Source organism: Lonchura striata, chromosome Z (assembly GCF_050655825.1).
Source record: "Lonchura striata isolate lonStrDom1 chromosome Z, ASM5065582v1, whole genome shotgun sequence".
NCBI lineage: Eukaryota > Metazoa > Chordata > Aves > Passeriformes > Estrildidae > Lonchura > Lonchura striata.
In genome coordinates this window covers 62,060,438-62,085,956 of record NC_140740.1, presented here as the reverse complement: position 1 = coordinate 62,085,956, position 25,519 = coordinate 62,060,438, and the positions used below count along the sequence as shown (strand labels likewise).

The window sequence follows — 25,519 nt, the reverse complement described above, 5'->3', positions numbered from 1 at the left end:
GGTGCAAACAAGCTCATCCAGAGCTTAAAAAAACAACATTCTCCTTACATATTGCAATTCTACTAATTTTTATATCTTGAGTATGTTTATCAAATAATCCAAGTAGAAATTCTGGACAAAAAGGCTATTTTTCTTCTGAACATTATACTAGAATAAACATTGGTATTGCTTTAAAAGGAGGGTATAGGCTATTTAAAATTTGCACAGTTTGAAAAAAGTGGTTATAGAAACAATAATGAGAAGTTGACAAGCATAAATCCAACTTTGCAAATTTACAAGTAGGTACGTTTGTCTATGCAGAAAGCTGCCATCAAGCTCATGTTTACAGAACCAGGCTCCTAGGTTATTCTGTGTGACAGCCGCTGTAACTACCAGGTTCCATTTACTTACTACACCCACAACAGCAAGTATTCTTAACACACCTGATCTCAGAGCTCCAGAACAGGTACTGATCAACTTCTCAAGTTGATTTCCACAAAAAAACCCAACAAATTACAGGGACAAAGACCCAGATACATGCTTCGAGATTAATTTGTTATGTCTATATGAAATACAAATGTGGCTCAGCAACAAAAAAGCACATGTCCACAGCTACAGTGAAATACTTTACGTGTACCAAAGCTACTTTTTCATTTACAGCAGCACAAAGTAAGTTTTTGGCATTTATTCATCAGTTAAAGCCATGATAAAGGTGAAGGACAAAGAAAACATACATTAATACAGTGAAATTCTTTGTTTTGAAGGTGCAAATTTGTTTCTTCAGCCACACAGCAAAGTGAAGCATGCAGTGAAGCTGTCAAGCCTCTGGCACTGTTATGAGTGGGGAATTCTGCAGTGCTAAATGAAGCATGCAGCTTTTCTCAGTGAACCACAACTCACAGGACTGAGACTGCATGCAACGTATGGCCTACCATAGGAGATCGTCCATAGGCAACCACGGCAGCTGCAGCAGCAGCAGCACTCATCTGGGGTGACATATTGTGCAGACTGGCATAGGCTGCCCCTGGACTGGTTAACTCTCCATTCATGCCAGCATGAGGTACCATTCCAAATGGAGCAGGGTATGGTCCTGGTACTGCCAACGGTGTCCGCAAACCTGCAGCTACAGAATAACGAAATTAAGTGGGTTTACTTATGTATTCCTGCATACAGGAAAGAAGCCCTTTTTTCCTCCCCTAAAAGACCTTACCTTCCCCTCTCACATGCTGTCAAGAAACACTGCCATAATCTGTCAGTACCACCAGCTCTTTTCAGGGTAAAAAACATCTACTGAAGTCTGAACTTGCTGATTACTTCTAGCAATCTCTTCTAGCATTACCTATTTCCATTTCTGTAATATTCCCCTGTTTACATTAATATCTTCTTTGCCAAATTAAGCAGTAAAGCTGACAGACATGGTTTACACAGCTCATGTCTGAAGCAACTGTGTGCACCAGCCTGAATAGCAAAAGTAAACTTCCCCCGGCATTTGTCAAGCTGTGCACTGCAGCAAATATTAGTAGACTCAGACAAAGACTGTAGAAGAGATTGCATGCAGAATGAGTACCAGAAACTTCTGAGAAGTCTTTTTATATTACATTCGGTCTCTGGATTATTTGCAAAAAAAGATAAATACAAAAGTAAACAAAGAATACTAAGAGACAGAAAGATATTCAAACTCCAGATAATCCAAACATCTGCTTCTCATCAAGCCCTCTCTTGATATCAAGAACAAAGCAATATATTTAGTTAACAGTCACATGTGTAAAAAATAGATTAATTTTGGAACCATAAAAAACCATGAGGTAATGCATTTACCAGCTTGGTTAACCAGAGGGTCCATTGTTGGAGGTTTGCCAAGGCCTGGACGGAGTCCTGGAGTTGCACTAGTGCCTGGGGTTGGCACATCACCTCGAGGAGTTGGTGTGCTGGATTTCAGAACAGGCGTGCTGGCTTTTTCATGCTGGTATCATTAAACAAATTAAATGAGTATTATTTTTAATCCAGGCCATATTATACAATTTATCACAACAGCAGCTGGGATGCTGGGCACCTACTACCTAGTCCCTTAGCCAATTTTCATAAATCCACACAATGCTGACAACATTAACTCGTGAGAGAGAAATGTTGACCTTTTTGATTGCTGCCAAAATTAAAATAAGAAACATATAAAGTTATTTTCCCTCTTCTACTGACATATAAAAAGGAATGCCTGAGCTATTTTTTTCTTCAGGAAAATACAACATGCATTACCAAACCACTTTAGTTTGAAATCATTAATATCTCAATTATTATTTGACACAGAAAATCTAACTGCAAAACCAAAATACCACCATAGTGGATAATATAAAAAAAAAAAAAACCAAAAACATGACATAGAGAATCAGAACAAATTATTAGTGACACTACAAGAAAAAGCCTCCAAGGAATAACAGCCTATTTAGAAGAGTTTAACAAAAAATCTGAAGAATTTCTTAGTGACTATTCACAGGCAACGTTAAACCATAAATTATTACTTCCAAGAAAACCACCACACGAATGCTTAAGTCACACTTGTTCCTTGTAATAGATTTGCAACTCATTTGACAGAAATGTAGGAAATACAAGAAATCAAAACAAGGCAGAAAATACTGCTGAGGAAGAAAGCTCAATAATACTTCAAAGATTTGGAAAAACAGTAGGCAATTTCAGTCTCAAATGTTTAATGAGAGGTAATTTGTGCCAAGTAGATGCAGAAGAGAGAGAGTCAGATTTTACACAAAAGAAGACTAACTGGACTACTGACTGCTACCTACCAGACCCATTTCCTTTGATTTGAGGGAAGTGGAACTTCCTGAAGAGGCTGTAGATGCTGGACTACTGGAGGCATCCTTCTTCAGTAGGCGAGCTTTATCGATACCGTTCTCACGTGGTGAGTGAGTGGGACTTGCCCTTGGGGAAGAAGGATCCTAAGACAATGGGAAGGGAAGAACAGCGTAGAACTGTGTCATAAACCGGTATGCAAACACCACTAAGGAGTCTATGGAAGAAAAAAACCAAAAAACCCTCACCAAACTAAAAGAATTTAAACAGTAAGAGCAAATGACAAGACTTTGTTATCTTTGTAGAAAAAAGGCTGAAATCCCCTTCATCAGCCTAGAGAAGTACATAAAGTCACATAATAAGCAATCTGGTTTTATTTTATACTGTAATAATAATTTGTTCTCAAACACAGAGCTTCCAAGGATTCCTGAGTACAAACTAAAGCAAGTGCGGAAAACATGGTAAAAGCAAGGAAGACCAAGAGAAACTGCAGTAACCTGACACAGTTTTTATCATGTACGTTCTCCATGCTCTGCTGGTTGCAATAAACATTTCATAACCTCTTATAGATGATAAAGACCTTGCTTATCTCTACCTTCAGAAGAAGAGGCAGACTCATGCCTTCATAGATTTCACAGAGTATTCTGAGTTGGAAGAGACTCACAAGGATCATCGAGTCCAACTCTTAAGTTGAATGGCCCGTACAGGGATCTTTCTATGCCATAATAGCTGTCACATTTTTTCTAAACACCATCTGTAATTGCATTCCCACTTACATCTAAAGGAAAACTGAAATCACCCCTCAGGTGATTATTTTTTTCTGTTCCAAAGGCACTCTCAGCATTTACTTTAACTTGAAATAGCCAGCCCCATGAGTTACAATGCTATCAGAGCTCTGCAGGTTCTCCACGCTCCTCTGGCTCATAAGAATAGCACCAAGGAGAAGTCACACCTCAAAAAAGGGCAGTAAGTCTACTGGCTGATTATTAAGTAGTTCATTGTACGCTGACCTTCTGAAAGGATTACTAAAATCACTAGTTGGACACCCATTTTTCTACTTGGTTGACATTGTTTGGGCACCTCAGGCTACTGAGGGCACTTCTCTCTCTACCAGCTTCTCTTTGTGTGCTTTTCATAGATCTGCAGAACTTCACTACCATATTCAGGCTTCCTAAATCTATCTGTTATATAAAATAAAAGATGAAGAAAAGGGAGCACTCATCCCATTACCTTGATGCCATTACCAAATCTCAGCCCTAGAGAAAAACATTGTCTATAATGTCTGGAATATCTTGTAAACTAACTTCATTCTAAAAAAACCCATCATTTCTAGAAAATGTCTTTAATGTAGGAGATTTAAATACAAGCAATTTTTAAGGTAATTTTAAAAATAACAATCCTACTATGAAATACAACTTTAGATAACGTCTTCCTTTTTCATTCGAAGACAAGAATTTGAAAACCTCAGCTGTCCACATGCAGTTCACCACAACCCTCTACACAACAGAGCAGCTGGGAAGTGTCAGAATGTTAGCTGCAGAGAGAACAGACCTGGGGCAAAGCAGCAGAAGGAAAAACTGAGATGGCAACCAGATAAAGCTCAGAGGAAGACATAGTACTAATAAAAAGGAGAAGTTGTGAATATTTTAACATATCCACAAAGGATTGTTTTTCTTCTAACAACTAAATGTACTTTTCCTTTCACCTTTGGGCAAATGTCAAGACTACAAAAATGAAAAAAGTTACCTCATTGGATACATCTACAACCAAGTTATCGTCACTCTTGTCCCCATCACTGTCCTATTAAAAATAAATAAATATAGTGTTCATTTCAATTAGTACAATAAGAGCCCAGACAGAAAGACTATGCATCTACTCAGACATTTTTTGTTTTTCCTAAACAAAAAACAAACAGCCTTTCATTAAGTTATTAGCAGTAGGGAGAATAATTAAAACAGAAACACAACACCTTATTTCTGTTGTAATAGTAAAACCCAAGTAAGGTAGAACTAGTTGAAAAATGGGCATCTTGCCGCCAGTGCACGATGGTCCAAACCCCTCCTTTATTACCATCATAAACAGTGTTATCACTACTCCTAAAAGTAGTTCATACTCTGTTCATACACTAATCTTAATTTAGAGGAAATACTGTTTGTGTATGCCTGGAAAAACACCAAAAAAACAGATCTCAGGAAAATTGAGTTTTTTGGCATGTTTGATGAATCATCTTCCTTAATATGATAGTACCATTTTCCCCCTTTCTTCAGAAAGGCAAGTTTTGAAATCAAAAGTTATGGGAAGAAAATGCTTCAGAAATGCCAAGGAATTTCAACATTTCTGCTCAAGAAAAGCAAAATACTTGGATGTTTCTAAACAGAAATGTTCTACTTCAGCTTGTCAAACTGCATTTTGACATTTATTTAGATTGATGTTCACCTGAGCTGGTCTACAAATGATTGCTGTTACTGTAGTGCCTCCTGGTCCCTCTTTCCAACAGAGGCCAGGATGCCCCAGTAGACACACTCGCAGAGGTCTAGTGATTTCCACAGCACCCCCGAGTGTATCAATGAGAAGGCAAGTCTTGACTCAAAATCAAACAAAGAAATGAAGTGAATGTCAAAACTTTAAATGTTTGTAGCAGCAAGTTTGGTATTTCCAGTAAAAGTACTTTTTAGTTAAAAAGCTCCTATGCAAACAAACCAGACATACAAGATTGCCCAACTGTCCTCCATCTCTTGCTTTCAAAGTGTCTGAGCTTTCACACATAACACTAAATACCTTCTCTCACTTCAGGCCACAATGCTTAAAAAAAAAAAAAAAAACAAAAAAAAAAAAAAAAACACCAAAACCAAGCCACCCAAAACCAACCAAACAAAAAACCCAAAACCAACCAAAAAAAAAAATCCAATTGAAAAATACTCCCTAACCAACAGGTAGTTTCAACCTTTCCCTTCTGTTAACAGCTGAATTTTGCTTCAAGAAATAACACAAATATATTAGGGATCCAAGAGCGCCACTGGAGACAGAATGGTCACTCTATTTGCTATCGAAAGCTATCAAAAGGTCAAAACAAAGGACAGGGACAGCTTAGCTCCATTTTTCGGCCACCTCTGAAAAAGTATGAAGAACCCAGAGTGCTAGAACAGGTGGGAAAATGTGGGATACTATGGGAGAAGGGACACGTTTGCCAGAAATGCCCCTCTGAAGGAGGACAAAATTAGTTGCAATGCAATGTTTAAGTGAACCCTAGCAACTTTGTCATCTTAATAAAAAGAAACTTCCTGGGACTATCAGAGGCATCTCCAGTAACTTCTAATATCAAAGAGTCACCTCACTAATAAATTCATGAAGTGAAACTATATAGGTACTAATATGAAAATTACTCAAAAGTTAAAAAGGGGAAAAAAATTCACTTTTTATTCTTATTCCAAAAGCTACAGGTCCTACAACCCATTTATGTCTTTTTTGACACAAGAAGTATTTCCTTGTCGTTACAAGGAAGGGATTCCTCTAAAATAAGCTCAACATCAGCAGATCTGTATTTGCTTAATTGGTGGACCTTCAAAAAAATCATCTTCAATATTAGAATAAATCTGGAACTTTCAAATATCCTTACTTTGTTCCATTTTTTAACTTGATGCTACCTTTAGCTATAAAATCCATTCCAAACAGAGGGCAGAAACATACTTAAAATGTGGATTAAAGACTGCTTCCACTGTGCAATAGCATCCTTTACATTTCTTTATGGTAGAAATACAAGTTAAACTTTTTATTCCTTTTTATATCAAGCATAGTTTAAGAATGCTTAATCTCCAAATATTTAAAATAAAAAATGCCAATAAAGTATCAAATCCTTAAAGTTGAGGGAGGAACATGGGGAAGTTTGCCAAACCCTTCTGTAAATTAAAACATTATTATTAGGAAGTGGTGGAAATACAGCTTGTAAAACCATTAACAGCACTAAAATATCTAATAGCTGCTCAAAGATATTATCCAAGTGGAGAGAAATTAAAATTACCCTACCAAATACTGAGAACATAAAATGGCACCTAATTTTCTCTTAGGTTTCAGTAACCAAGACCTAATTAGTGATCTGAATCACATAAACCAGACAATTTGCCACATTATTGTTACATCAAAGTACAGTATGTTCTAATAGATTTGAATTTTGCTTTTCAGTACTCTCTCACACCAATCCCAGTCTCTTGGGCCTGTTTAAGTACTATCCTGTGTTTTGGCTGAGAATTTATACTTGAAGTCAAAAGCCTGTGTGAACCTTCTGATGTTCACACACATTGTTGCACTGAAGTGTCTCTTTAAAGCCAAGCAACAAGCAAGCTAGTTAAAAATGCAGAACACAAAACTCTGAACTTCCAATATTTCAATTTGCTTTCTGCTGAAATTGCCTTATCAACCAGAAGTAAAATTCAGTAAGTTGATATAGCTTAACAGCATATGCAATTTGTAATGGTAATTATAACTCAGCATGGTAATAACTACTTATCATTAAAATTTACCAAACTCCTCTCAATAACAAAATCCTCCATTTCAAACAAACCTGCAGTTTCTTGAGGTGTCCAGCAAGAATGTCACTAAAACTCTGAAAAATGCCCCAGAGCACATGTGAATCCCAAACAGCTACTCCTACTGAGGACTATTACTTCACAATATCCCAAACTACTGAGTCACTACTCTTCCCAAAATTTGAATCTTGTGCCTCTCTAGCACATATATTCATGTACTATTTCAGCCATACAAAAGTTGCCTTGTTCTTCACAACTCTTTTAACCCTCATACAAGCACAGTATGTGCAAATAAATTAATCATTTCCTTGACACAGATTTGCTTACATAGTGGCTGGAATCCTTATCATCGACCTTTCTCTTTTTGATGTCATTGGCATAGTCAGGGCCATTCCTGCGTTTATCTGTGCTTCGTAGACTGTCAGGGACCAACAGAGAATTACTCTGTAAAGACAAAACACAAGGTCAATCAAAAATTCTTTTTAGGATTCCTCCATATATTCCTAAAAATTCAAACTGGTGTGATAGATGTTTTAGAAAAATTATACGTACTTAAGTCTTTTAATTCATTTTAATTCAAAACAAAGTCCTCCAGCAAACATGTACAGCTTCACGAGTTCTAAGAAGCTTGGCTTTTCATTGTCCAACTTATCAAAAGTTTAGTTCACTTGTCAGTCACCGTCTATTTAACTAATTAATTCAACTGAATTTATTGTTTAGGAGAAGAAGCAGGCTTTCAGTTTATTCATGAGCAAGTAAAAACAATTTTATTTTTTTTTAATGCTCAGATTACATATAATAAAAATATTTACTACACAATCTGATTGATCAGTCACTTTTAGAACATCATAAATAGATGAGGCTTTGGTATGTACACCTGGAGGTATGGACAGATAAACAGCAGCTTGCCTTTAATGCCTAAAATAACAAGTATATGCTGAATACGGTTATGCAGTAATCAATTGTTAGCTGGAGTAAACTCCAATTGGATTCCTTCAACAAATGTATTGCAAACAAAGATCAAATATTTTTACTTTCACTACTAGTGTGAAATTAAGGCTAAAGTGTTGCTTAATCAGACGTGATCTGAAAAACTGAGGCCAACACAGGCACACAAAAGACAAAAGCAAAGACTAATCTTTTCCTCAAACTACATGGACTGCTTTCATTGATGCTAAGTTATGCTAAGAACAAACTGTTGACCCAAAGAGCATTTTAGACATTTTTCAGTCACATGACAATTTGATATGCCTGTGATTCCCGATTCCCATCTCCATCTCAGTTCCAGCTAAAGCATTAAAATGTGTTACAATGAGTTCTTTTAAGTGCAGGATTAGCATATGCAAGAGGGCAATTTGTTCACTGATGTGTTAATGCTGTGAACAATACTGAATGGGTTGAGAAAAAAATCTCCTTTCACAAAGAACTGGTAAGCCTAGATCCTAAAAGCCAAGTACATGCTTAGATAAATAAATATAGGCTCACATAAATATACAAGTAAACACGTATTTACATCCATACATGTATCTCTCTCAAGAGAGAAGTCTAATACCAACATGAACTTCAGTGTAAGCCCTCAAAGCACATATTTAGGTCTATCCAAGAGACAGAGATATTTACTTGTAATATATCATAAACTCATACAAATAGCCAGTGAACTGTGCACTGAATAGCTTCTCCTTTAAAACCTGAAGACATCAAGATAGTTTTGCTCAGACACAAATGTTTAGCCCCAAGGAGAAGAACAAGGAAACAGGGTACATAAGGCAATCTGAATCCTCTTTTTAGTAATTCAGAAGCCGCACTTTAAAGCCAACTCTAAGCTCTTTTATTCATGACTATTCAAGCTAAACAAATGCCAAAGGGCTTACATAAAGCATATAGGAGGGTCTATTGAAATTCAGTATAAAGAAGCTCAAAATAATGTCTTTACCAAAATGTTTTGTGGCTAAAAGGTGGGCTTGTTGGATCATTGAACTAATTGCCTTGACAAATACATTTGGAATTTAACCCCTTATCTCCTCCCAGACAAACACAAATTCAAGGATTCATTCACTAGTCTGAAAACCATTAAAACTGATTTTCAATATTTTAATGTTAAATCCATCATGCTTAGAAACAGCATTAGCAGTAGAAACATCTTAAGAAGCAGTAGAAATACCTTAAGAAGCAAGATGTCAACTGAAACTTAACTAGAGGCGTTTTCCTCTTAAGGAAGAAAGTATTTTGGTTAAGAGATAATTTCCTTAATAAAAATAACTAAAAATATCTATTTTTCTACTGAAGAATTGAGATTAAAATAATTAAAGCAAATGCAGTAAAGAGAAAAAAGTCAGTTCCTCACTTTAATTAAAAAAAAATGTGTGAATAGCAGAAAGGTGGCAAAGAGGCAACATCTGGAAAAAATTTAGCAAACCTGCTATTTGGAGTTACAGCCTTTAAAATTAGACAACCTACAGTAATAACTACAATAGCTGACTTTTTTTTCTTTTTTAATTTAGTCTACCTAGACAATGTTGACAATATTTTGTACTGTTTGTCTTGGAGAATTTCAAAACTGTGAATTGTAACGTATGAAATCTCAACTCCCACTCTGTCCTAAACACCAAACAAAGATTATAAGATTTATTTTTTCTCCAAAAGACTGATGGTTTCTCACGCAAACATGTAATTATATCACAAGCTTATTCTGCAAAACATATCCCCATATGTCATATTTACACAACCTTTCTATGACTTACTACATTAATTTAAACCACTGTTCCCTGTCATCAGAGCATCCATGCTAGGAAGCTGTTGTAGAGCAGCTCATTTCCCAACAGCTACATCAGAAATTACAGATAAGATTGTGCTTTTTTAATGGCAAAATCTATGAGTAAACTCAAAAATTAAGAAGTTCCTGCTTTGTTTCCCATAGACGTTCAAGGAAGTTCTAACAACTGTGACTAAAATCAGGTAAAGGAAAAATAGTTTGCTATTGTAAACTACTACATAATTCAAACTACCAAATATGTAAGATTTCATTCAACAAATGTGAAAAAATTAATATTTTGAAATAGTGCAAATAGTAATTCGAGAACACTGAAGAACAATTAAATAAATGAAAATACAAACAAGAACTGGTAAAGAAATTATCATATAAGCCTTGGGCTATTAATATCTCTCACCCTTGTAATGTTAAAGTTCAGAGAACAGTGAGAACAGCGTAAGAAAAACCACCTTTCCTCATTTTACCTCTGTCAGAGTTTATACTTGCTGTATGTCCACTATCAAACAAGGCCAGCCAGAAGACAGCAGCAAAAGCTTCAGCATCAGAATTTTATCTTCTATTTAGAAGAGTAATCTGTTTAGTTCTCCTAACTAGGTCTACTCACAAATGACTTATTTTGAAAAGTGGGACAAGAATTTTTAATTTGGCTACAGTTTTTTAAATAACTCTATAGAAAATTTCAGCTGGGATAGATCTTCAATAATGGGTAAGCTTACACAAAAAGGGCAAAAAAAATACAGGCAGAGTTTATATCCTAAAGAGAAACTGCACAGCACCAATTTTTATTTTGTCTTAATTTCAACAGATTAGATACGTGACTGAGGATACTCCTTTCATACTTAAGAGTCCAGTTTATTAAGGATTACCAATGCAACATTTACGAATCATTAAGCTCAGATCAGAGCAAGTTTCATGTGTTTTCCTGTCAGAATTACCAGACCACATAAATGCTGTACAAGAAGCAATTTGTGACCCTAAAGTAAATCTGCTGCCAGAAAAAGTTAAATAGTGAAACCACCAGAAGGCAAATGTGAAACAAAAACCTAGTCCTGATGCACAGAAAGAAGGTAGGTTCCCTACTGCTCCCCACAGGAACCACTTCCAAACCTCAACTATGTTTGCCAGAGGTGCAGGCTGAGGGCATCTCATTTATCCCATTATCCCACTTACAATACAGCTCAGACAATTCATACAGAATAGTACACAGAGAACTGACAAGTGACTTTATGCTGATCATTACATCAATTAAATAACAGTATTTACATTATATCTATGCACACGGTTCAACTGCACCTGGTCCCAATTAAGATGCTTTCTAGTGCTGGGCTCCTTAGTCCTCTTGCTCCCCTTTTCCCCAAAGACGTGCACACATGTAGACTTGCTCTGTGCTTGGTCATTCCCTGACTGTCTGTACATCCGTACCAAGGACAGCCGACAGCCACCAGCCATCACAGCCACTCACCACAGCTAACAACTTGGGCTTGCCTGCTGTGCTCAGTTTACTTTATTTAACCATGCACTGGACCTCTGCCCTGCCACTGCACCACACATGAGTGCTATCTACAGATATGCACAAATAGACAGGAACAGGTGCAATTCCTTGCTGAGCAGGCAAAATAGGATCAAGTCTAACAACTACACCCAAAACATCAGTTGCTCTTTGCTAGGACTGACAGGAATGGAGTAGATGCTGGAAGATGGAGTTTAATATCCCCCAGACAGGCAAAAGAAGATTGCACTGAAAGCTATTCAACTCCAAATCATTAACTTCAGTTTGTTCAATATGCTTATTGCAAACAAGCATGTCAAAAACCCAAAAGCTGATTTATGAAGTCAGTACGTTTTGTGTCAAATTACTCCTGAAGGAAAGCTACTTGACTTCATCTTTTTTTCAGGCACCATTTTAATTTATATTGGTTTTACAATCAGAAGACATTAACAAGGCATAAGTTGATTTCAGTATTTTTGAGTTACTGTTTGTCAAAATCAAGATATCCATAAAAATTTTTACCATACCACCTCAACCCCATTGTCCTTTGTCATCAAACTTATGCTGCCTTCTATCAGCTACAAACTAAACTGCAACCATAGCAACCCAGAGTTCTACACATGAGCAATGTCTGGAGACATTCTTTCTTCAAAAAGTCCAAGAAACTTGTGGTATGCTGATCAGTACTCTAAACTCCCATATAACAATTTCTATGAATTTCTTCTCCCATTAAAAGAATTAAAACACAAAACAAAAACAGCTTGCATGTAATAGCTTCCAAAAAGTAGTACTCAGTTGTTCCTGTCCACCTTCTCTGAGAGAGCTCAGGGCATAGAATATTTTCCTTCTGTAGGAAAAGAGTACTTGCTGTACAAACAAATAGCAATATTTACACAACAATGAAGGCAAAAAAATGTCTGGGAAAATTTATGAATACTTCCTAGGTCTTAGGACCTAGGAAGCTCAATATTTTTTATGAGGACAAAAGATAAATACCAACTAATGTAAATTGCTAAGTATACAATGAAATAAGATTACACTGGCCAAAAATTACTACTGCTAAAACAGAGTGTATCAAAACATTTGCATTTCTGTCCTGTTCAAACAGGATACTAGAATAGTGGGAAAACAAGTGATAAATTAACATCTACGAGTTTGAAAACTGCTTCAAGCATGTTTCCTAAAGAAACAAATGCAGACGAAGTTCTTTTACATTGATATCTCTCAAAGCTTTCAGTTTCAGTTGCAAAGCTTGCATTCTTTGCCTGGCTTCATTACCTGCAGCCAGAATTTGCCACTTTAGAAAGGATGTCTGCATTTGCATGGTAACATGACCCAGTTTGGTATGGTTAAGAGATTAGTCAGCCAAAACCCACCAGCTCTTACCCAGTAGGCACACAATTTAAATCTGACAACATAGTTTTAGGATTCACGTAGAAAGTATACTATTATTACTAACTTACATGTTACTCATTACACAAACATACATCTAAAAAAAACCTTTTCTTCATTTTACTTTCTGGAACTTGAGCTAATATACAAATGAAAAATGTAGCCCTTGCTATTTAGATATAACAAAAGTACCTAAACTGGTTAAAATTAAAAACAATTAAACCATGTCTGTATATTAATTTATAAATACAATGATTTCACTAATTTTGGTGTATTTCTACACATACAATACATAAAAGCTCATTATTGCTTATCTAAGGAGACTTTAAAAAAAATTAATATACTCCAACTGTCACAGTACACTTTAACCCGAAGTTATGTCACAAAAACTCAATTTAAAACCCCATAGACAAGCATTAAATTTTAACTTTTCAAACTGACATTTTGAACTCTTAGCTTCAACTGACAGTGCTTGGAGGTCATGGCAGACATATTTGATAGAAATCATACTGTAGAACTGCACAGTAACACAAAACATGATGGCAAATTTAGGTAACTTACAAACAGCCTGGGGTTTGGTGTCTTGAATGATGAAAGCATTCCTGTCAGAATTTTTAGCACCATTACTTTTAAAACGTTATTCTGAAAATCAAATTGATTTTATCTTGATGATCCAGACGTTATAAAGTGATTTCAATCACCCATAATAACGAAAGTGACCCTTGTGTACTTGGGACCCATTTCCTATTATCCTTAAAAATGCATTTTACATTAAAAGAAAATTCCATTAAAAATACAAGGGAACTAGAGGAGTTTGAAGAGCCCATAATTCTCAGATGATCAATTTAGCCACAGAGTTGAACTGAACTATCTCTTGAATTATTTTTTCATTGAATGTGTCCTTTACTGTTAAGTCAAGATTTTGATGTAACAATGTATTTAAGCAATTTTAAGTTCAAGTTCACCTGTATTCAGCTATTAAAAGTTTAAGTTAGCTATGAAGTATTAGCCTGCACTGAGACAAAAAAAAAAACAAACAAACAAACAAAAAAAAAAAAAAAAAAACCCAAAAAAAACCACCCCAAAAAAACCAAAAACAAACTGGAATGACCATAGTGTAGTATCCAAAATGCAAAATACCTACATGGCAAAATTACTTTATGATATAAAGCCTCAGATTATTTAAAAGTTAATTACTGATAAAACCAGCATAAAAACAGTCTGCTTCAAGCAATAAGCAAGCAAACATCAGTTAGACATATGGATACAGAAACAACTTCAGCAACAATGCTACACAGTTTAAGTAAAATTTATATCTATAGTGAGCTAAGCAAGTGATCCTGCAACTCTCCCACAACCCAAAAGTGGGGTTTAATTTCTGATAGTTTTCCTTCCACAGGCAAGAACTATTCTCAGCTACAAGATTAATTCAGAGTCCAAATTTCACAATACTGAGCGCCTGGTCTTAAATTCAAACCTTAGCCAAAATTACTTAAAATTAATTAAACCAAATTACAGGACAGACAGGGCAGGGGAGGCTGGGACCAGGGCAAGGACAGGAAACTGTAACAATCAAATCAAAACACAGAGCCATCACTAGCTAGGGATTCCTGCAGGCAACTAACAGCACTTAAAGTATGTCCCACACAGAGCAAAAAGCCCTTAATATGTCAGAGACTTCATAAAAACCCATCTTAAAATTATTTATGCAGATACACTGTTATTAATAACATTAAGCGAGCTGAAATGAATGCTTCTTGCTTAGTAATCTAAAAGACTGCTGCAAAAAATATGCAGATAGTTTCCAGTAAATAACTGTCAAGCAAGCCTCCTACAGCTATCTCCCAAATAACTTCTCCTAGTTCTTGTCTTTTGTAATTGAGAAAAGGAACAAAATACAGCCCAAATTCACCTCAGACATAAACAAACAGAATGAGTTTTGTTACTTGAATTAAGTTGCACATGACCATCTCTAACGGATTAATACAGCAATATCACTCAAAATAAAACATGAAAAATAAAGCATGAAAAGCAGCGAGTAGTTCCTCAGAGGGTTTTTCAGACAAGGCCAATTCTATTACAGCTTATGTCTACAAGGAAAAAAGTATCACTGTAGGAGTTATACCTGAAACACAAATTAAGCAGTAATATCATTAGTATGGCTTAAACAGATGCAGTTAAAAAAAACCTCCTAGGGCCAAACACCATCATTTAAAATTCTCACATTTGAATTTCTCACCTGTTCTCCAACTCTGGTACCTGAAAATCCTACAGACTAGAAATCTCAACTCTGGACTAAAACGCTGTATTTGCAACATCCTTTTTGATTTGCAGCTTCATGTCCCCTTTCTGCCTTCAACAAGCAAGCTAAAGTTCAAGTTTACCTAAAAGCATTCTGCTCAGAAACAAGACTCCTCCATACAGTTCACCAAACAAATGATCTGGTGTTCTGCATAAACCAAGACATATCTTAACAGAAAACACATAGGCCTTGCATCATGAAAATAACTAAAAGGAAGACAGAACAGACAAACAGCACATCATCTGATTATTACATTATTGGAAATGGAAACATTAGCAGGAATGTTGGTACTTACTGTGCCTGGCTCTCTGTCTGCTCCCGCAGTAACCAAGAAATGGACAGACATGCCCGTTCAGACACAGAGGCAAGAACAGAAATAAAAAAGGGGGGAAAAAATTAGAACACAAGCCACAAACAGTTTTAAAATGGCTTTTATTTATATAAGTCATTGCACATTCCTAATACAGTGATTTCCTGAAAATTACAGTATTTTGTAAACATGATTTACAGTTTAACCATACACAAAGCCTAGTTTTATTTCATGACAGAATAAATTATTTTCTTTTCAAAAATTAGTCAAGTGCAATTTTTGCCCAATATGAGTAGTAGAATTTAAGCTTATGAAACTTAAGTAACATATGCAATTATCTAAATCTTTTGTTTGAACACATTCACTTCAAAATTTAAATTCTTTTTTCCCCTACCTTCCCACCCACCCATTTAACAACATTACTTTCTTTGAAAAAAATCACCATTATGCTGTTTAACAATTTTCCACAATATGGTGCAGGCCACTGCTATTACAACTAAGCATTTACCAGGATGTCAAAAGGCCCTGCAAAGTACAGAGCAGGTGACACCTAGTGATCCCCTTTAAAATATTGAAAAATTCCAAGCTGAATTTTGCTTCAGTGTTTATATGCAGACATTTTAAAGTTTGCCAACAGGTTTTTTTTTTTCATACTATATAACTTGAATTCTTTAGAGATGCACATAATTTGCAGCAATGTGCAAATATGACAACGTCCTAATCAGGCCTGCCATGCCTCTCACCTCTGTGGTGGTCTGCATCGTGATGCTTCTTGTCATCTTTTATTGCCAAATGAGACTGCCCACCCAAAGCACTGGAGAGGGCAAGAAGGCCAGCACTGCTTCCAAGTGGAGGGATTCCTGGAGGCTGAAGTCCTGAAGGATGCGGTGTTAGAGGCACTGGAGGTCCATGGCCATGGGAGAGATGCTGAGCCTGCAACTGCTGCTGCTGTTCCCAGTGGTATCATCATCCCCAGAAGAACAACGTACAGCACATAGTTTGGGAAGGATAAGGCAGAAGTCTGGTTAATTATTGAGAATCTATAGTGGATTTTGACATTTATTTGTTTCCTCTTAATCTAGCCCCACCTTTAACTTACCACACTACATACACTGCATTTTATCATGCTGTCTGAGGATAACTCTGCTCATGTCCCAGAAAAGCTAGCTGGATACTTGTTTTGCAGCCTGATTCATAAGTTCAGAAACTATAGGTTATATTGGGCAGCTACTGCCTGCCACAGCATCTCTGGCAACAAAGAACAGCAGCAGAACAATCAAACACTCTTCCCTTTCTAGAGAAAGCTGTATCACTGCTCTGGCACAAAAAAAAAAAAAAGTTCCAGGGGCAAGAATAATTTAAACTCACATTCCTCTCTTCCTTCAGTTTGGAAGCAGCAAGTACCATTCTATCCTGAATATTCAAAAATGTAAAAGGTATGATGAATTTCATAATTAGTAAAGCTTAATTTGCATTTTATTCTAGCCAAGGTTTTTAAGGGAAAGGGGGGAAATTATTCATGATTTAACACTCTGTTTAGGACCCAGCTTTGAGCTGAAAATCCAGGTATTTTAGATAGCATGGAATTCTCAAAAAGAAACATGATATTAATGAATACCTGTTTCAAAAGGAGCTTGCAAGATCAAAATCTTAAAATGAATATACATACAACCCGGTAACCAATCTGCTAAAATAATCTGTATGTAAATGTAGAAACAGTTTTTATATTAGAATGTCTTCTCCACAGTTTAAATATTAGGATATTTTCTAGTTAAAGTTGCCATGGTTTTATTAATGTTTACCAAGTTCAGCTATCCATTTAATTTGCCTAAAATGCTTAGCACAGTGGTTTTTTAGAAAATGAATCTTCAAAAGCACCTTTAATTTAGTCATAGCACCCATAATCTACTCCAGGTTAACAGGTATTCTGCCTTTCTCTCCTGCTTCCTTCTGTCTGAGCATATGAATAGAAGATAGAACAATTCTCTCCACCTTGGCCACTCTCCACTATCCCTCTGTTCAAGGCAGATACCAGGAAAAAGCTAGAGTGCCATCCAATTCATTGGATCGAAAAGGAGACAAATTAACATATGACTGAACAGAATGAACTCAAGTTTGACCAGGTGAATGCTAGTGGTCCTGTAACAGTATATAAAATTTTTACAGCTTTTTTTTTTTACTACTGGCAGCTACTGAAATCATACCTGGACTGCAGCTTACAATATTTCACACATCGTACCAAAAAAACTCAACTCAAAAAAATGTTTATAAAACTATGTAGACACAGGGGTTGACATTCAAGAACTCTGCACTGAACTTGCTAATTTTTCACTTTTCTGCTGTCCCAACTGTCATGCAGTAATCATTTACTTATTTTGAATTACAATACAATCTTTAAATTTACCACAATCCATTTAGTCACTTCTACAAAGCCACGCATTTGCCAAATCTTTCTCACACCACATATCAGGAATTTATTTTTGAATGCTGCATAAGAAGCCACGTGTCAAAACATACATCTGATCATCATCCTTTTCAAAATGTTTAGAAAACAAGGTAAAAGATAACTTATTCTTCTAATTTAATGTGTTTACAGAAGGCAACATTTTGAAGGAAGCATTAGGAATAATTTTGATTTTAAAGTAGTTAACACAGTAGACCATTTTCTACAGTATCAATCAGTTTTTGCTAGTGAAGCTTTACTTAAGGTCTGATAGGACCGCAGAGGTTTGGTTTGGGGGTTTTGTTTGTTTTTTGAATCCAGCCTCTAAAGAGCAATATGACATCCCTCTCCACACTTAACCAAGACTTCAGTAGTTTCCAGCACATTTTCTCAAAACAGGTGATAACCTGATATTTTGGCAGCCTCTCTCAGAGATGGTGATTTCTTCACCTCCTTCCTCACTGACCACTGCAGCCAGGTCAGTCATCTTCACTCTAGCTCTGAGGCAACTTCCATCAGCAGTACTGTGCAGCATTGCTGGCATCAGTCTTACTTGTCCCCAGCTGTACTATCACCCCACATTACTTAGTTTTGTGTGCAACTGCCTAAGATTAGAAAGTGATTTATTCCTTCCAAACTGGTTTCATGGAGAAAAGCCTCCTCCCTTCTCCAACAATAAGCTCAAACTAGCTTCTTTTGCAGTGACCACCGGAAGTTTGAAACAGGGAACATGAGTTAAATTGTTTCCATTTTTGGCCCCACCATTTGGGAAGTGTACAAAGATAACCCTTATTCATCTTTCTCCTGCTTGGTTTAATTAGCAAACAAGTTAACCCACTTGATTTCAGGAAGCACAAGTTAACATTTTAAGGAATGTTAGGGGCATGTTACCATTTCCCTGGCTCTGGTTTGTAGCTACATACCACACATTATGAAAGTCTGAGAAATGTGGAAAAGATTAATACTCTGTGAAAGGTTCTGAAGCTGAGAGTGTAAGGGATGTGTCCTGTGCTCACTGGTGGTACTGCACACAAATAGTGGGGCACAATGGGCAAGGTGTGGTGTGAGAGCTGCAAGTGCATTGCAAAGCTGCTCTGCACATTTTTGTAGCTTTGCAGATGGTTACTTACAGGCATGGTACACAAAGATCCATAAATATGGCATTACATGAAACTGACTTAAAACTGAAATCCTGATCATGGTCTTTTAAGTCAAAGTTACCTCATGATTTCATGTTTATTATCTGATGTTCATTGTTGTCCAGGTCTTTAATATATTGATTTATTGCTTATGTGTTACTTATTCATAAAAGGTTTGAAGTTCTCCCTAAGAGACAAGGGATCACCCATAAAGATGATCCTTTCCAGAACTTCATATTCGTTTTATTTAAAAAACTTTAATTTTTAAAAGCTTATTGTATTATCTTTGTAGAAGGGATAAAAGGAATATGTGCTGCACATAAAGGAAGAAAAAGACCAGGGGGAGGGATAACAGCAATGTTCACCAGATGCATTTAGTAACTCAGTATTTGCCATAGTAGATCCTACAAACAATTATATTATGCATATAATCACTTTCCCATCACTTCAAAGACACTAATGCCTGCTCTGTAACCTTTTAAGAGCTTAGCAGCAGTGAGATATAAAATGGAGTAGGCTGGCAGCAGTATCATGGTCTACTAGGCATGTTCATTAGCAGTTAATTAAAAACTAGACATCTGCCATAAGAAATGTGCTCAAAAACGGATGAGTAACAGGTCTGTCTTAGTACCAATTATTATCATTACTTGCAGAGCAAAGGCTGTGTCCACTTTCAGAGGAAAGCAGGAAGGTAGAGAAAAGCGCAATGATGCATACTTAAGTGACTGCACTTAAGATAATTAGCCACAGCAGTGATTTTTAAAATATCTGTAGTTCATCCACCATTTCCAGAAGTTCTTAATATTTGCAAAGAGGGAAAAGGAATTACAAACTGATATTACTGTACTCCTTAGATGTTGGTTTTATTGCCTCAGGTTTTTATTTCCCAGTGTCTCCATAACTAAACCATAAAGACCCAAAACTCAGCATACAAAAAACAGCATTATCATCTCTGAGCAAGCACCTCCTAACAATTTTAAAGGTATTCTTAAAACCAGTATTGCAAATATAACCTTGCAAAAAAGGAAGTAACTCAAGCCTATGCTCCTGTCACATCACATTTTTTCCCTTACCCTAAAAAAACTAAAAGCCCTGTATGTACAACCCACAGTACCAGCAATTCAAATTTGGCAGGAGGAAACTCAACAGATCCTCTAAGCTGTTAATTAATACTTACATTTAGATTTCTGTAAGTACTTTCCAAAGAGCATTTCAGCTATAGGGTAGAACATATTTCAGGACAACAATCACTTGGAAGAACATATTCACATTATTCTACAAAAGTGACTACATCCATGGACATGGGAAGAGGAAAAGATACCATCTACTTAAGGATTCTTTGAGGCATGTCTTCAATATGGCCCCTCACAAAATTCTTGCCACTCAAAGAAATAGTTCATTGAAGGATGAGTTATTACATGGATGAGAAACTGGAAGGATGACTACATCTGAAGAGTCAATGAAACTAAAACCAGAGTCAATGGCTTCACACCTCTGTAGAAAACAGTAATAAGCAGCATCCCTCAGGAGCATAAAATGTGACCAACATTACTCAAGACCTTCATCAATAACAGGAAATAGGACTGACTGTGCCTTCTGCAAGTTTGCAGATGACACCAAGCCGTGCAGTGCTTGGTGTTCACTTAAGGAAAGTTCACTTAAGGAAAGGGGTGACATCGAGATGGACCTTGACAGGCCTGAGAAGTGGGACCATCTCATGAGGTTCTCAAGATGCTCCACAAGGCCAAATGCAATGTCTGGCACTAGAGCTGTGACAATTCCTAGGCTGGGGGATGAAGAGCTTGGGAATGGCCCTGCTGGAAAGGACTGGCAGGTGCTAGAACATTGGATTACTACATCTGCAGCCCAGAAAGCCAATTGTATGCTGGGCTGCATCAAAAGAATTTGGCCAGCAGGTTGAAGGAATAGTTGTTCCTTTACTTCCCTCTACATCATGAGATGCTTACTGGAATACCATGCCCTGCTCTGGGGTCTACAGTGCAAGAAAGACATTAACCTGCTACAGCAGGTTCAAAGGAGGCCCACAAAAATTATCCAAGAGGGCTGGAACAAATTTCCTAATAAAAAAAGACAAAGTTGGGTTTGTTTAGTCTGAAGGCTCCAAGAAGACCTTACCTGGATATTTATATACAAAGTGGGTCTGTAAGAAAATTTTTACCAGGACCTGTACCTACAGAACAAGGCTGTAGCTTTACACTGAAAGGTGGTAAGTTTACACTGGACGCAATGACAAAACTTTTATGTTGTGGGTGGTGAGACACTGGATGCCCCAACCCTGGAAGTGTTCAAAGTCAAGGTTGGATGGGATTTTGGGCAACCTGTCTTGTGGAAGGTGTTTCTGTCCCCATGGCAGAGGGTTTTAGTTTGATCTTTGAACATTTCTTCCAATCCAAACCTTTCTATCATAGGTAAATAGATTTATTTATGAAATATCAAATGTGTGCTGCTTACGGCTCCATTCCCCAATTGTGCTTTGGCAGCAGCTGTCATATTTCTTTCTTAATGCTTCTACATGGTTCTTTTTCCTTGATAATATCACCACACAAAGTGTGTTAATAGTCCCCACAAGACACTTCCTTGTGACCTATTTCAACCGTCATCTTCAGTACCACTACAGCAATTTACAAAACTAAGGTCTGAGTTTGCTTTCTTTTTCTGACTGTACACAACTGTGAAGAATGGGTGATACACCTGTCAGCTGAGATAACATTCATAGACAACTCAACCACCTGAAAAAATGGACTCTAGGGAATCTCATGACATTCAACAAGGGCTAGTGCACTATCCTACACCAGGAGGAACAATACCATAAACTCATATATATTGGGATCCACACAGCTAGAAAGCAGTTTTGCAGAAAAGATCCTTCCATACCACACTGTGCATGCGCCAGCAGCAATGTTCCCTTGTGGAAAAGCAGACGAATGGCATCTTGGGCTGCATTAGACAACATATTGCTAGCAGGTCTACGGAGGGAATCCTTCTTCTCTACTTATCACTGTGGGAACTACAGCTGGATTACTATACCCTGTTCTGAGTTTCTCCTTACAAGAGACATGACCAAAACAGAGAGCATCAAACAATATGTCTAGAGATGTCTAAATAGTCCCAGGTCTCTCAGTCCCTCTTCATAAGACATACCCCAGTCCCCTACCTTTATAATCTATCACTCATTTTTGACCAAGCTCTGGCACAAGCTACCCAGGGAGCTTTGAAGTTTCCATCTTTGAACATACTCAAAAGATGTATGAACATGGTCCTGCATAACAGGCCCTAGGTGGTCCTGTTTCAGCAGGAGCAAGTAGATCAGATGGCCTTCAGTGGTCTCTTCCAACCTTAACAATTTTATGATTTGCTGACTGCAGAATCACAGAATGCCTGAGGTTTCAAGGGACCACAGGGGAACATCTGGTGCAACCTCTCTGCTTAACCCAGGTCATCCTAGAGCACATGGCACAGGACTGTGTCCATGTAGTTCTTGATTATCTCCAATGAGGGAGATTGCAAAACCTGTCTGAACAAGCAATTCCAGCACTAGATCACCCACAAAGTAAAGAAGTCCTTCCTCATATTCAAATGTAACTTCCTGTTCATTAGTCTGTGACAGTGGCCTCTTGCCCTATTGCTCGGCACCACCAAGCAGAGCCTGGATCCATCCTCTGATATCCTCTCTTCAGATATTGATAGCCAATGATGAGGACTTCATCATCACCTCAATCATCTCTGTTTGAGGCTGAACAGGCCCAGGTCTGTAAGCCTTTCTTCATAAGTGAGATGCTCCAGTTCCTTAATCATCTTTGTAGCCCCGCTGCTAGTGACAGGCCTGCCACTAAACCGTATGCCAATTCTCACTGTTTAAACAAGTTTTAGAAAATTGAGTCAGGTACCACTATAATTTCTTAATTTTCTAACTACTTCTTTTGAAATATTTCTTTGTTTTGGTCAATTTGGTTTCCTTGCTTCCTTATCTTTTAAATCCTCTATTCTGACAGGAAGAAAGCCACACTCTACGGCAGTAAACAAACTCTAAAGTGCCCACCAAGCATGTCTAGCTAATGAGCCAAGGATGTGGGTTTGTAGAAGCTGTTTGAAAATGATCCTTATGTGAACAAGCCATAGTGCCTAATGTGGGAAGAGAATGTCCCTTCAGAAATAAAGAATAGTGTCTTCAGCAAGTCTCTTCCATCTATAAACCACATGAAATGTCATTGTACTACAGAAGTTTAAGTCCCTAAAAGGACAACATTGACAAAAGCTATTCAAAGCCGTATATTTCACACATGCAGAATTTGTGTGGCAGTGGCATGATTATTTAACGGCCCAACTGTCTCATGGGTAAAATCCTGTTCCTTTATCATGCTTTATTAAAGGAGATATATAGGTTAGTGTCTTGGGGTCTTCACACTGATTTTCAAATCCCACAAAAAAAAAGCAAAGGAAACCCCACAACTTTACTGGGAAGAAAATTTATGTCAGAAAGCAAATATCCAAGTCAGAGAGAAGATGTAAGTTAACTCAAGTCTGTTAAATTTCTGAACAGAAAGCTCTTCAAACCTTTTCCCATTTCCTGTTTTCGCTTTTTCAGACAACACAAACCACACTAATAAGTATAAATTGCACAACAACATTTTTAAGCAGTAAAGGGTTGCATAAATTGCCTCTCATAAAACAGAAAACTGATACTATACTGGCATAAAGGCATCTTGCCACACACAATCCCCAAACATTCCTTTTTTTTACAAATTAATTTCCACTCTAAGGTAACTGAAATAAGATAGAAAAGCTGTAATTCAGTGCTCCACTGTAAGTAAAATAAGCTCTTTTGTCACTTTAACTATTAAAATAAAGAAATAAGATACAGAAGGTCCAGCAACATGCTCGAAGTAATCCATGAACTACTTCAAAACAAAATGAAGCCTAACTGGAAGCCTGTACCCCAAGGTCCAAAATGACTCCACTATTGTTTAATTTGCTTATCAGTGACTCTGACAAAGTGACAGATGCCTCCTCAGCAGGTCACTAACGACATAGAGCTGGAGCAGTGGCCATACCCCAGAGTGCAGCCCTTAAGAAGGGCCTCAAAAAGGTGGAGAGATGGGCAGAGAGGAACCTTCTGAAATTCAACAAGGGCTCTGCCCTGGGAAGGAATCACCCCAAGCACCTGAGACTGATCTGTGGAGCAGATCAGAAAGCAGGTCTGTGGAGAAGAACCTGGGGGTCCTGATGGACAACAAGCTGTCCATGAGCCAGCAGCGTGTCCTGGTGACCAAGAATGGTGCCCTGGGATGTGTTAGGAAGAGAGGTGCCAGCAGCAAGGGAAGTGATCTGGCCCCTCCACTCAGCCCTAGTGAAGCCTTCACCTGGTGAAGTTATCAAGATGATTAGGGAAATGGAACACCTCTCATAAGAGGAAAGGCTGAGAGAGCTGGGCCTCTTCGGCCTCAAGAAGAGACGATGGGTACTCATCAGTCTCTGTCAGTATCTGATAGGATGCTGTCAGTGGATGGATCCAGGCTCTGCTCAGGGGGGCTGAGCAACAGGACAAAAGGCAATGGGCACAAACTGATGCACGTGAAGCTCCACTTGAACACAAAGAACTTCTTTACTGTGCAGGTGACCGAGCACTGGCACACAGGTTGCCAAGAAAGGTTTTGGAGTCTCCCTCAAGGGAGATATTCAAGAACCATCTGGACACAGTACTGTGCCATGTGCTCTGGGATGACCTGGCTTGAGTAGGGAGGCTGGACCAGATGTCCCCCTGTGGTTACTTCCAACCTTACCCATTCTTTGATTCTGATTCTATACATATGTATTCTTTGGCTTGCATTCATTTTCTACTTTTATGAAAAATTTTTATTTTTTTCAACACAAAGAGAAAAAAGATTCTCCCAACACCAGAAAGGCTTGGGTTGCTTTTAATTACATGGCCAGTACCAGTACATACACAGTACTTTTTTTCCATCATAGAGAGAATAATCATATAGCACTGCCAGCAGGACTGGCATTTTCATCAGAGAAGCCTCTCTAGGCTGTGGAGCCTCTGTGGATCATCCCACTGTACACAGGCAGAGCCCTGCAGCGAGGATGCAGGGCATCACCAGCAGATGGAATTCTTCCAGTTCACTAACATCTCCCCAAGGTGCATTAACACTCTCCTACCATAGCTGCACCCATACAAAAGCTTTTGCTGATAGAAAAGGGTTTTCTTCCTTCCCCTGTGCTTTAGGCAATGCAAGTCAACCTAAAACTCTGTAGGTTGTACCACATGCAGACCCACTGAAGTATGAGTAGAGTAACACAAGCAGTCCACAAACTAAAGAAGCCCTTTTGCTTGTCTAACTTTTATGTA

General features: G+C 37.6%; 1 protein-coding gene across 19 annotated transcripts in view; it reads right to left on the bottom strand.

The window, feature by feature from the left end:
- LOC110478036 (TLE family member 1, transcriptional corepressor) overlaps positions 1-25,519 on the bottom strand; it is a 136,731-nt gene that overhangs the window by 80,014 nt on the left and 31,198 nt on the right. For 16 of the 19 annotated variants that reach the window (XR_014951026.1, XR_014951027.1, XR_014951019.1 and 13 more), the window contains 7 exons: positions 16,311-16,515; positions 15,553-15,569; positions 7,632-7,748; positions 4,528-4,581; positions 2,775-2,927; positions 1,798-1,942; positions 912-1,102 (listed from right to left, as the gene is read on the bottom strand). Coding sequence is in view for 10 of the 19 variants with exons in the window: in XM_021544352.4 (XP_021400027.1) it covers positions 912-1,102; positions 1,798-1,942; positions 2,775-2,927; positions 4,528-4,581; positions 7,632-7,748; positions 15,553-15,569; positions 16,311-16,515 (882 nt within the window). In the remaining 9 variants the exon portion in view is untranslated. The remainder of the gene's footprint in view (positions 1-911; positions 1,103-1,797; positions 1,943-2,774; positions 2,928-4,527; positions 4,582-7,631; positions 7,749-15,552; positions 15,570-16,310; positions 16,516-25,519) is intronic. The other 3 variants (XM_085565972.1, XM_021544353.4, XM_085565974.1) reach the window with 2 other exon arrangements.